Raw genomic sequence first — 12642 nt, 5'->3', positions numbered from 1 at the left:
CTCCTAGACCTGTTTAGCCTGGTGGACAGAAGTTTTTTTGTTTTTTGGGTTCTTCTGTTTTGTTTGGACGTTGAGTTTTGTTTGTTTGTTTGTTTGTTTTAATGACAACTGAGTGATTTTTGCTCAAAAACAAACCCCAAAATAAAAGACAATAAAAGCAACACTGAACCAATTGCCACCGATTTGTGTTACCTTCCTTAAGTTTACGACTTCCCATACAGCTTGCTCTCTCACTCCTCATTCTGTTTTTCTCCCCATAAAATCACTTTTCTGGCCAACATGAGGTCTTTTAAAGGCAGAAACGCAATTAGCTTTGTATTTTCCTCCAACCCTCACCAAGAGCTCCTACCCAGGCACAGTCCTTCCAAAAAAAAAAAGCATGAGCTAATTCAATCGTCCTTGCCGCTTTTTGCACCTCCCACCGCTAGAGGGCAATAAACACCAGGTGGCGCATTGGCAGTCAATGAAGGCCGCTCCCGACGCGCACGTCTTTACGTGGACATTGGGGGAGGAGCTCTCCCGTGCGCGGTGACTGGCGGCTGCACTGGCGGCAGCTGGAGTCGTAACAGTGCGGGTCGCAGGCTTGGAGAACTTCAGAGGCGGCGGTGGCGCCGGCGACGACGACAGCAGGAGCGGGCCCTGGGCTTGTCGTTCACCATGCCGACCGTAGAGGAGCTTTACCGCAACTATGGCATCTTAGCTGATGCCACGGAGCAAGTGGGCCAAGTGAGTTCCCTAGCGGCCTGCGGGGCCCGGCGCTCTGCGGCCTTTCGAAAGCGCTCCCCGGGCCGGCGCGGGCTACTGCTTCGCCCTCCCGCGGGCTCCCAGCCGCCCCGGCTGTTTCGTCAGGGTGGGCCCCTCGCCGGGAGTGCAGACTCCGGCTTCACCAGGGAGAGCGCGGTCCCCGGGTTCCAGGCTCCTCTGCCTCCCTTGATTAGCCTTTTCTCACCGTGGCGTGTCCTAACAGCCTCTTCAGCACCCCCCGCCTCCCCGCCCCGTTCAGTCTCTTTCCGAGCCTTGTCCTCCAAATTCCACTGAAGTTTTTCTCCTTTTCGGTGGCGCTCAGTCCCTTGGAAGATTAGACTGAGAGTCCTCGAGAGATCAAAAATGTCTTTCTTGAGGTAAAAATCTGCAATTAATTTAGGAAGAGAGTTTGAGAGACAGAAGTTTGTGAAAAACAGAAAGGCCCTTTCGTCCAGACTTTAACGAGGGCTTATGATTTCATTATTCAGTACATTTTTTGAGCGCCTGTCATGGACCAGGCTCTGCGCCGGGCACTGGAGGTGCGAGACAGAAAAACACATGCTCTCCCAGAAAGCACCTTTAGTGAGGGAGACTAGTGATAAATAAGAAAGAGAGATGCTTTTCCCCCTCCCCCCAATGAAGAGTGTTGTGAAGAAAATATAACAGGGCCGTGGGGAGGTTGGGGAAGAGTGCAGCTTTAAATAGAGTTGTCTGGCAGGTGTTCAGCAGTGTTGAATTGGCTGTACAAGCCATTGCTTCTTTGTGAGTTTTCAAGTACTGGAGTCCTTTGAAGTTGAGGAGTTGACAAGTGGTTGTGTGTTTTCTTGGGAAAAGAACCAGGCTCTCCCCGCGGTAATCTTGATCATTGTTGCTGGAAATCCCATGCTGTATCTTTTCAGTGCCTAGAACGTCAAGGGATTCTTCTGTTTACCCATCTCTTGGAGTAGTGAGTGGGAGATCCTAGAGTCTGATAACATTAGCAAAGCTGTGGCCTTACTTCTCCCATCCCCTCTTCCAGACATTCAGGTAGAACCTTTCTGAGCCGAACAAAAAAAAAAATTTTGATGTTGGGACCTTATTTTAGCTTAATCTAGAATTGTGAATATACCATTTTCAGGTATCAGTTGGTTTTCCTTCCCTGCACGTTTCCATTTTAGTAGGAAATTTTGACATCATCAATGAGAAATATATACTGATAGTCAGTCTGTTGTAGATGTACATAGGGTGTGTGTGTTAAGTTGGCTGTGAGGGAGACATTTTCTGCCGATTAAGGCAAGGTGGGAAAAACTTATGGTCACTCAGTTTGAGTTTGTTGTCTTTGTTCCTAGAGAGAACTAGTAGTGAAGATAGTCTCATTCATTATGACTGAGTTGGGGGAGATTGTAGTCAATTGTTCTCCCTAAAATTGACTTTGTTGCACATCAGCAGAGGGGATGGAATAAAAGGTACAACAGTGATTCTCAAGTCAGTTTGTATATGGTGCTCTCCCAAAGAGGTGATTCAGGAATCTTATAGGGAACCTTTGAAACTGTATACAGAGTGCTGTCCCATAACCCTACCCTCATTTTTTGCTGGAGTAGGATAAAGGTTGACAGCCACCTACTTACAGTATGTTAGAGCAAATAGAAGCCAAACTAGAGTTTTTATATTCTATGAATAATGGAGAGTTGCTCGCATTTCCCTCTTATGTTGTCTTTAATTATAAATACCAGTTTAGATTGAGAGTTCTGCCTCAAGAGGTCAGTAGTGTTTTTCAAGGCAAAAATCTGCTTTTAATTTAGGAAGAGTGCTTAGGAGACAGAATTTTGTGAAAAACATGAGGGACCCTTTCATGCAGACTTTCATGAGGACCCACAATTTCATTTATTCAGTATATTTTTTTGAGTGCCTACCATGTACCAGACTCTGTGCTGGGCAGTAAAATTTTAGCACGGTTCCCTTAGGTGATGGGAGATCAGTACCTTCATAACACTGTAATGACAACTGTCAAGCAACTAAATAAGGAAAAAAGATCTTTGGGTGATGAAATGTTGTGATTTGCTCAGCCTCAAATAGTGAATTCTAGGAAAACTGAAGCTGGACTAAACCGTAATGCCAACTAATTCTGCTCTATTGTGTAATACTTCTTTCCTTTTAGAGAAAATTCCTAAAACTGCTCACCCAAAAAGGTGTATTGAGCTTCAAGATACTGCATGTGAATTTAATTAACAAAAGCAAGAGCCAACTTAACGGAAGGGACACCATTCACTTTTTTTAAGGAGAGAAAAAAATATTTACATTCTTAGTGTAGCACAGCCAGATTTTCATGTCACCTTGTAAGATTTACAGTCAAGACTTTAAATTTCCTGGCAGGTACCTATCTGGACACTTTGAAACCATATTTGAGTTTCTTAGTGTAGAACTTCCTTCTAACTTTATTTTGATCTTCACCCTTTTTAAAAGAGGTGAGTACCGCAGTTGCTGCTCACGGAGCCACCACTGAGGGGAGTGCCCTCTCTGCTACTGTCGGTACTGCTTTTAGAGTGTGCTCTCTAAATATATCAGGAAAACACAAGTCCTCCGAGGTTTTATCAGCTGCCTTGCCTCAAACAGACCAGATCTTTCTCTTTTGGAACCTCCTTGGCACTGTGCATTCATTTATAGAACTTCAAGTTTGTGTTTTATTTCATGTGAGGACTTTTCTTATTCCCTTACTAAATTGTGAAATCTTACTAAATTGTGAAGTCTTATTCCCTTACTAAATTTCTTATTCCCTTGCTTAATTGTAAAGGTTAAGGCTTAAATTCTTTTATTTTTTTTTTCTTTCTCTCCTTGTACAATACCCTGCCCTTCAGTAGATATTTGAAGAAATATATTCAAAGAAGAAACAGACATGTACATAAATACACAAAACCCTTGTTTTCAAGGATTATCTCTTTTGAATGAAGAAAGGAACTTTATACATACACATGCACACACACATATATTTAAACCACAAGCATGTATTTTCTAATAAGCAAATAGCAGGTCATAAATTCTAAGTGAAGCATTGTTTAATACCTCAAAACCTTCCGGTCCCTCTGTCATCTTTCCTCTTGTAGCTCCTGTGTTCCACCTACTTATTCAGTCTCCCTTTCCCCCACTCTGCCTCTGCTACTCCTTAGTCAAGTCTCCTTCCTTTGCTGTGTGTTCTTATACCTCCCTAACCCCCTTTTCCACTGTGCTCTACGCAGGGCTCCCAACAGGCCATAATAGAGCAAGCTGTGGCCCACCATTAACTTAAATTTTGTCTCAAATTTTGATGAATGTACGTAATTTTAAAATGTAAATATTTAATTTTATCTTATATAGTCAAAAATATTAAGGAATTTTGACAATTAGGCTGATCTAAGATTCTATCAATATAATGCCTAAACGTGGATTTCTCCTGTGTCTTTTTTTTTTTTAACATCTTTATTGGAGTATAATTGCTTTACAGTGGTGTGTTAGTTTCTGTTTTATAACAAAGTGAATCAGTTATACATATACATATATCCCCATATCTCTTCCCTCTTGCGTCTCCCTCCCTCCCACCCTCCCTATCCCACCCCTCTACGTGGTCACAAAGCACCTAGCTGATCTCCCTGTGTTATACGGCTGCTTCCCACTAGCTATTTTACATTTGGTAGTGTATATATGTCCCTGCCACTCTCTAACTTTGTCCCAGCTTACCCTTCCCCCTCCCCATATCCTCAAGTCCACTCTCTAGTAGGTCTGCGTCTTTATTCCCGTCTTGCCCCTAGGTTCTTCATGGCCTTTTTTTTTTTCTCAGATTCCATATATATGTGTTAGCATACAGTATTTGTTTTTCTCTTTCTGACTTCACTCTGTATGACACACTCTGGGTCCATCCACCTCACTACAAATAACTCAATTTTGTTTCTTTTTATGGCTGAGTAATATTCCATTGTATATATGTGCCACATCTTCTTTATCCATTCATCTGTTGTTGGACACTTAGGTTGCTTCCATGTCCTGGCTATTGTAAATAGAGCTGCAGTGAACATTGCGGTACATGTCTTTTTGAATTACGGTTTTCTCAGCGTATATGCCCAGTAGTGGGATTGCTGGGTCGTATGGTAGTTCTATTTTTAGTTTTTTAAGGAACCTCCATACTGTTCTCCATAGTGGCTGTATCAGTTTACATTCCCACCAACAGTGCAAGAGGGTTCTCTTTTCTCCACACCCTCTCCAGCATTATTGTTTGTAGATTTTTTGATGATGGCCATTCTGACTGGTGTGAGATGATATATCTTTGTAGTTTTGATTTGCATTTCTCTAATGATTAGTGATGTTCAGCATTCTTTCATGTGTTTGTTGGCAATCTGTATATCTTCTTTGGAGAAATGTCTGTTTAGGTCTTCTGCCCATTTTTGGATTGGGTTGTGTGTTTTTTTGATGTTGAGCTGCATGAGCTGCTTGTAAATTTTGGAGATGAATCCTTTCTCAGTTGCTTCATTTGCAAATATTTTCTCCCATGCTGAGGGTTCTCTTTTCGTCTTGTTTATGGTTTCCTTTGCTGTGCAAAAGCTTTTAACTTTCATTAGGTCCCATTTGTTTATTTTTGTTTTTATTTCCATTTCTGTAGGAGGTGGGTCAAAGAGGATCTTGCTGTGATTTATGTCATAGAGTGTTCTGCATATGTTTTCCTCTAAGAGTTTGATAGTGTCTGGCCTTACATTTAGGTCTTTCATCCATTTTGAGTTTATTTTTGTGTATGGTGTTAGGGAGTGTTCTAATTTCATTGTTTTACATGTAGCTGTCCAGTTTTCCCAGCACCACTTATAGAAGAGGCTGCTTTTTCTCCACTGGATATTCTTGTCTCCTTTTCAAAGATAAGGGGACCGTATGTGTGTGGGTTTATCTCTGGGCTTTCTATCCTGTTCCATTATTCTGTATTTCTGTTTTTGTGCCAGTACCATACTGTCTTGATTACTGTAGCTTTGTAGTATAGTCTGAATCAGGGTGCCTGATTCCTCCAGCTCCATTTTTCTTTCTCAAGATTGCTTTGGCTATTCGGGGTCTTTGTGTTTCCTTACAAATTGTGAGATTTTTTGTTCTAGTTCTGTGAAAAATGCCATTGGTAGTTTGATAGGGATTGCATTGAATCTGTAGATTGCTTTGGGTAGTATAGTCATTTTCACAATGTTGATTCTTCCAATCCAAGAATGTGGTATATCTCGCCATCTATTTGTATCATCTTTAATTTCTTTCATCAGTGTCTTATAATTTTCTGCATACAGGTCTTTTGTCTCCTTAAGTAGGTTTATTCCTAGATATTTTATTGTTTTTGTTGCAGTGGTAAATGGGAGTGTTTTCTTAATTTCACTTTCAGATTTTTCATCATTAGTGTATAGGAATGCTAGAGATTTCTTTGCATTAATTTTGTATCCTGCTACTTTACCAAATTCATTGATTAGCTCTAGTAGTTTTCTGGTAGCATCTTTAGGATTCTCTATGTATAGTATCATGTTATCTGCAAACAGTGACAGTTTTACTTCTTCTTTTCCGATTTGGATTCCTTTTATTTCTTTTTCTTCTCTGATTGCTGTGGCTAAAAGTTCCAAAACTATGTTGAATAATACTGGTGAGAGTGGGTGACCTTGTCTTGTTCCTGATCTTAGTGGAAATGGTTTCAGTTTTTCACCATTGAGGATGATGTTAGTGTGGGTTTGTCATATATGGCCTTTATTATGTTGACGTAGGTTCCCTCTATGCCTACTTTCTGGAGGGTTTTTATCATAAATGGGTGTTGAATTTTGTTGAAAGCTTTCTCTGCATCTATTGAGATGATCATATGGTTTTTATTCTTCAATTTGTTAATATGGTGTATCACATTGATTGATTTGCGTATATTGAAGAATCCTTGCATTCCTGGGATAAACCCCACTTGATCATGGTGTATGATCCTTTTAATGTGCTGTTGGATTCTGTTTGCCAGTATTGATGATTTTCGCATCTATGTTCATCAGTGATATTGGCCTGTAGTTTTCTTTCTTTGTGACATCTTTGTCTGGTTTTGGTATCAGGGTGATGGTGGCCTCGTAGAATGAGTTTGGGAGTGTTCCTCCCTCTGCTATATTTTGGAAGAGTTTGAGAAGGATAGGTGTTAGCTCTTCTCTAAATGTTTGATAGAATTTGCCTGTGAAGCCATCTGGTCCTGGGCTTTTGTTTGTTGTAAGATTTTTAATCACAGTTTCAATTTCAGTGCTTGTGATTGGTCTGTTCATATTTTCTATTTCTTCCTGGTTCAGTCTTGGAAGGTTGTGCATTTCTAAGAATTTGTCCATTTCTTCCAGGTTGTCCATTTTATTGGCATATAGTTGCTTGTAGTAATATCTCATGATCCTTTGTATTTCTGCCGTGTCAGTTGTTACTTCTCTTTTTTCATTTCTAATTCTATTGATTTGAGTCTTCTCCCTGTTTTTCTTGATGAGTCTGGCTAACGGTTTATCAATTTTGTTTATCTTCTCAAAGAACCAGCTTTTAGTTTTATTGATCTTTGCTGTTGTTTCCTTTATTTCTTTTCCATTTATTTCTGATCTGATCTTTATGATTTCTTTTCTTCTGCTAAGTTTGGGGCTTTTTTGTTCTTCTTTCTTTAATTGCTTTAGGTGTAAGGTTAGGTTGTTTATTTGAGATGTTTGTTGTTTCTTAAGGTAGGATTGTATTGCTATAAACTTCCCTCTTAGAATTGCCTTTGCTGCATCCCATAGGTTTTGGGTCATCGTGTTTTCAGTGTCATTTGTTTCTAGGTATTTTTTTATCTCCTCTTTGATTTCTTCAGTGATCTCTTGGTTATTAAGTAGTTTATTGTTTAGCCTCCATGTGTTTGTATTTTTTACAGATTTTTTTTCCTGTAATTGACATCTAGTCTCATGGCGTTGTGGTCAGAAAAGATACTTGATACGACTTCAGTTTTCTTAAATTTACCATGGCTTGATTTGTGACCCAAGATATGATCTATCCTGGAGAATGTTCCATGAACACTTGAGAAGAAAGTGTATTCTGTTGCTTTTGGATGGAATGTCCTTTAAATATCAATTAAGTCCATCTTGTTTAATGTATCATTTAAAGCTTGTGTTTCTTTCTTTATTTTCATTTTGAATCTATCCATTGGTGAAAGTGGGGTGTTAAAGTCCCCTACACTGATTGTGTTACTGTAGATTTCCCCTTTTATGGCTGTTAGTAATTGCCTTATGTATTGAGGTGCTCCTGTGTTGGGTGCATAAATATTTACAACTGTTACATATTCTTCTTGGATTGATCCCTTGATCATTATGTAGTGTCCTTCTTTCTCTCTTGTAATAGTCTTTGTTTTAAAGTCTATTTTGTCTGATATGAGAATTGCTACTCCATCTTTCTTTTGATTTCTATTTGCATGGAATATCTTTTTCCATCCCCTCACTTTCAGTCTGTATGTGTCCCTAGGTCTGAAGTGGGTCTCTTGTAGACAACATATAGACAGGTCTTGTTTTTGTATCCATTCAGGCAGTCTGTGTCTTTTGGTTGGAGTATTTAATCCATTTACATTTAAGGTAATTATCAGTATGTATGTTCCTATTACCATATTCTTAATTGTTTTGGGTTTGTTATTGTAAGTCTTTTCCTTCTGTTGTGTTTCCTGCCTAGAGAAATTCCTTTAGCATTTGTTGTAGAGCTGGTTTGGTGGTGCTGAATTCTCTTAGCTTTTGCTTGTCTGTAAAAGTTTTAATTTCTCCATCAAATCTGAATGAGATCCTTGCTGGGTAGAGTGACCTTGGTTGTAGGTTTTTCCCCTTCATCACTTTAAATATGTCCTGCCACTCCCTTCTGGCTTGGAGAGTTTCTGCTGAAAGATCAGCTCTTAACTTTATGGGGATTCCCTTGTATGTTATTTGTTGTTTTTCCCTTGCTGCTTTTAATATTTTTTCTTTGTATTTAGTTTTTGATAGTTTGATTAATATGTGTCTTGGCGTGTTTCTCCTTGGATTTATCCTGTATGGGACTCTCTGTGCTTCCTGTACTTGATTAACTATTTCCTTTCCCATATTAGGGAAGTTTTCAACTATAATGTTTTCAAATATTTTCTCAGTCCCTTTGTTTTTCTCTTCTTCTGGGACCCTTATAATTTGAATGTTGGTGTGTTTAATGGTCTCCCAGAGGTCTCTGAGACTGTCCTCAATTCTTTTCATTTTTTTTCTTTATTCTGCTCTGCAGTAGTTATTTCCACTATTTTATCTTCCAGGTCACTTATCCGTTCTTCTGCCTCAGTTATTCTGCTATTGATCCCTTCTAGAGAATTTTTAATTTCATTTATTGTGTTGTCCATCACTGTTTGTTTGCTCTTTAGTTCTTCTAGGTCCTTGTTAAACGTTTCTTGTATTTTCTCCATTCTATTTCCAAGATTTTGGATCATCTTTACTATCATTATTCTGAATTCTTTTTCAGGTAGACTGCCTATTTCCTCTTCATTTGTTTGTTCTGGTGGGTTTTTACCTTGCTCCTTCATCTGCTGTGTGTTTCTCTGTCTTCTCATTTTGCTTAACTTACTGTGTTTGGGGTCTCCTTTGCACAGACTGCAGGTTCGTAGTTCCCGTTGTTTTTGGTATCTGCCCCCAGTGGTTAAGTTTGGTTCACTGGGTTGTGTATGCTTCCTGGTGGAGGGGACTCGTGCCTGTGTTCTGGTGGATGAGGCTGGATCTTGTCTTTCTGGTGGGCAGGTGCATGTCTGCTGGTGTGTTTTGGGTTTTCTGTGGCCTTATTATGATTTTAGGCAGCCTCTCTGCTAATGGATGGGCTTGTGTTCCTGTCTTGCTAGTTGTTTGGCATAGGGTGTCCAGCACTGGAGCTTGCTGGTCGTTGCGTGGAGCTGGGTCTTGGCATTGAGATGGAGATCTCTGGGAGATTTTCGCCATTTGATATTACATGGAGCTGAGAGGTCCCTTGTGGACCAATGTCCTGAACTTGGCTGTCCCACCTCAGAGGCAGAGCCCTGACGCCTGGCTGGATCACCAAGAGCCTTACATCCTCACGGCTCAGAATAAAAGGGAGGAAAAAAAAAGAAAGAAGAAGATAAGATAAAATAAAATAAAGTTATTAAAATCAAAAGTAATCATTAAAAAAATTTTTTTTAAGTAATAAAGGAAAAAGAGAGCAACCAAACGAAAAAACAAATTCACAAATGATAACAAGCCCTAAAAACTATACTTAAAAAACCCCACAAAAAACGGACAGACAGAACCCTAGGACAAATGGTAAAAGCAAAGCTATACAGACAAAATCACACACAGAAGCATACACATACACACTCACAAAAAAAGAAAGAGGGAAAAAAATATATATATTGTTGCTCCCAAAGTCCACTTCCTCAATTTGGGATGATTCGTTGTCTATTCAGGTATTCCACAGATGCAGGGTACATCAAGTTGACTGTGGAGATTTAGTCCACTGCTCCTGAGGCTGCTGGGAGAAACTTCCCTTTCTCTTCTTTGTTCGCACAGCTCCTGGGGTTCAGCTTTGGATTTGGCCCTGCCTCTGCATGTAGGTCGCCTGAGGGCGTCTCTTTCTGCCCAGGCAGGAGCAGCTGATTCAGGGGCTCTGGCTCACTCAGGCCGGTGCGAGGGAGGGGTACAGAGTTCGGGGCAGCCTGCGGTGGCAGAGGCCAGCGTGACGTTGCACCAGCCTGAGGTTTGCCGTGTGTTCTCCCGGGGAAGTTGTCCCTGGATCACGGGCCCCTGGCAGTGGCGGGCTGCACAGGCTCCGGGGAGGGGAGGTGTGGAGAGTGACCTGTGCTTGCACACAGGCTTCTTGGTGGCGGCAGCAGCAGCCTTAGCGTCTCATGCCCATCTCTGGGGTCTGCGCTGATAGCCGCGGCTCGCGCCCGTCTCTGGAGCTCCTTTAAGCAGCACTCTTAATCCTCTCTCTTCGCGCACCAGGAAACAAAGAGGCAAGAAAAAGTCTCTAGCCTCTTCGGCAGCTCCAGACTTTTTCCTGGACTCCCTCCCAATTAGCTGTGGCGCACTAGCCCCTTCAGGCTGTGTTCACGCTGCCAACCCCAGTCCTCTCCCTGGGATCTGACCTCTGAAGCCCGAGCCTCAGCTCCCAGTCCCGCCCGTCCCGGCGGGTGAGCAGACAAGCCTCTCGGGCTGGTGAGTGCTGGTCGGCACCGATCCTCCGTGCGGGAATCTCTCCGCTTTGCCCTCCGCACCCTGTTGCTGCGCTCTCCCCCGTGGCTCCAAAGCTTACTCCCTCCACCACCCGCAGTCTCCACCCGCGAAGTGGCTTCCTAGTGTGTGGAAACCTTTCCTCCTTCACAGCTCCCTCCCACTGGTGCAGGTCCCGTCCCTATTCTTTTGTCTCTGTTTTTTCTTTTTTCTTTTGCCCTACCCAGGTACGTGGGGAGTTTCTTGCCTTTTGGGAGGTTTGAGGTCTTCTGCCATCGTTCAGTAGGTGTTCTGTAGGAGTTGTTCCACATGTAGATGTATTTCTGATGTATTTCTGGGGAGGAAGGTGATCTCCGCGTCTTACTCTTCCGCCATCTTGAAGCTCCTCCTTCCTTCTATGTTCTCTTACGCAGGAGTATATTGGCTCCTAAGTGTGGAAGAGTATAAGCTTTACTGACTTATATTTCATGAAATAGCATTCTTTTGGTACTTTTTTTGGTATGCTTAAGCTAAAATCACAGACCAACCAAGTTCATAATCACTCAAAAATAATGTAGAAGTGTTAACAGTTTAACACTTGTATTAAATTCAAACTATGTTTATTAATTGAGCCTGAGGAAGGAAGTAGTATAGCTTAGCTTATCCATTTTCTTTTTATGTCATACTAGAGAAATTTGTTGAAACTACACCCTTTTTTCTCTAAAATAATGCTTTATTTCATAAAGGCTGCATCCTGGACCCAAACGTGGCTTACCCGGCACGTCAGTGACCACTTATGCATATCGGTTGTGATTTGACAATCATAATTGCAAGGTTTTACTTTTAGAATGTGTCTGCCAAATGTGGATCAAATTGTAACTGACTTTTTTACTTGAAAATATCTTAGAGATTTCTTTAGAGTTTCCTCCTTTAATTAGAAATTAAAATCACACAAATACACAGCTTTAGAAATCCATTAAAAGCATTTACAATTAAAGCTTCTTATTAGGATCATTAATTTATCCCGCTAAAATATAAATATAACTGTTGGAAAAACAAAGATACACAGTGCTGTGTAGTATTTGAAACATTTTCTTATGGTTGCATTCCTACCTGTTACTAAATCACTATGATCACTGCAAATATCACTTATATCTTGTTTCCTACTTTGAAAAGCAGAGGTAGTAATTACTTTAGGGAGATTTCTGTTAAAAAGTCCTGTCCCTGTACTACAGTTAAAAGACAAATAATTCAAAAAGCTGGCGAGGAAGAATATAATTTTATTTTGCATTTCATAAAGGATAATTAGTTGAAGTCTATTAGTAATGTCTGTGAAATTATTTGATAGAACTGATGCCTATTAATGGTAAAAACTTTGATTTCTATTATGACTATGTTAAAATGTCTTAACTTTCCAAAGGTCTTGCTGTTTAGTATACTACATTTCAATTTATATGCCTGTGTGGTGACTGTATTTAGGACTCAAATTTTACCTTTGACAATCCTCGATCTGGCAAGCTTTTCTTTCTCTCCTCCTTTGTTAATTAAGATCTCAGGACACTAATTTGAAAGATTCCAATTAAAGAAGCTTGGTATTAGGCACAGATCTTGACTTAAAAGCCCATCAGAACTATGTTCAGGTCCTGGGTCTGCTACTTAACTAACTATATGTGGTTCTGGACAAATTATTTCACTTCTCTAAGCCTTGGTTTTCTCATCTGAAAAACAAGGATAGTAACACCTAACTCAGGATTAT

The 12642-nt window shown here is 40.6% G+C and overlaps 1 protein-coding gene across 2 annotated transcripts in view; it reads left to right on the top strand.

Annotated features, from left to right (window-relative positions):
• The first annotated feature begins 516 nt into the window (after positions 1-516).
• The window catches only part of API5 (apoptosis inhibitor 5), a 37553-nt gene continuing 25427 nt past the window's right edge, over positions 517-12642 (top strand). Inside the window, exon 1 of one of the 2 annotated variants that reach the window (XM_057552193.1) lies at positions 517-726. In XM_057552193.1, the coding sequence (XP_057408176.1) occupies positions 658-726 (69 nt within the window). In that variant the 5' untranslated portion in view covers positions 517-657. The remainder of the gene's footprint in view (positions 727-12642) is intronic. The other variant, XM_057552192.1, reaches the window with a different exon arrangement.

Source organism: Balaenoptera acutorostrata, chromosome 9, assembly GCF_949987535.1.
Source record: "Balaenoptera acutorostrata chromosome 9, mBalAcu1.1, whole genome shotgun sequence".
In the NCBI taxonomy this organism is placed as follows: domain Eukaryota; kingdom Metazoa; phylum Chordata; class Mammalia; order Artiodactyla; family Balaenopteridae; genus Balaenoptera; species Balaenoptera acutorostrata.
This window is presented reverse-complemented; position numbering and strand designations above follow the sequence as displayed.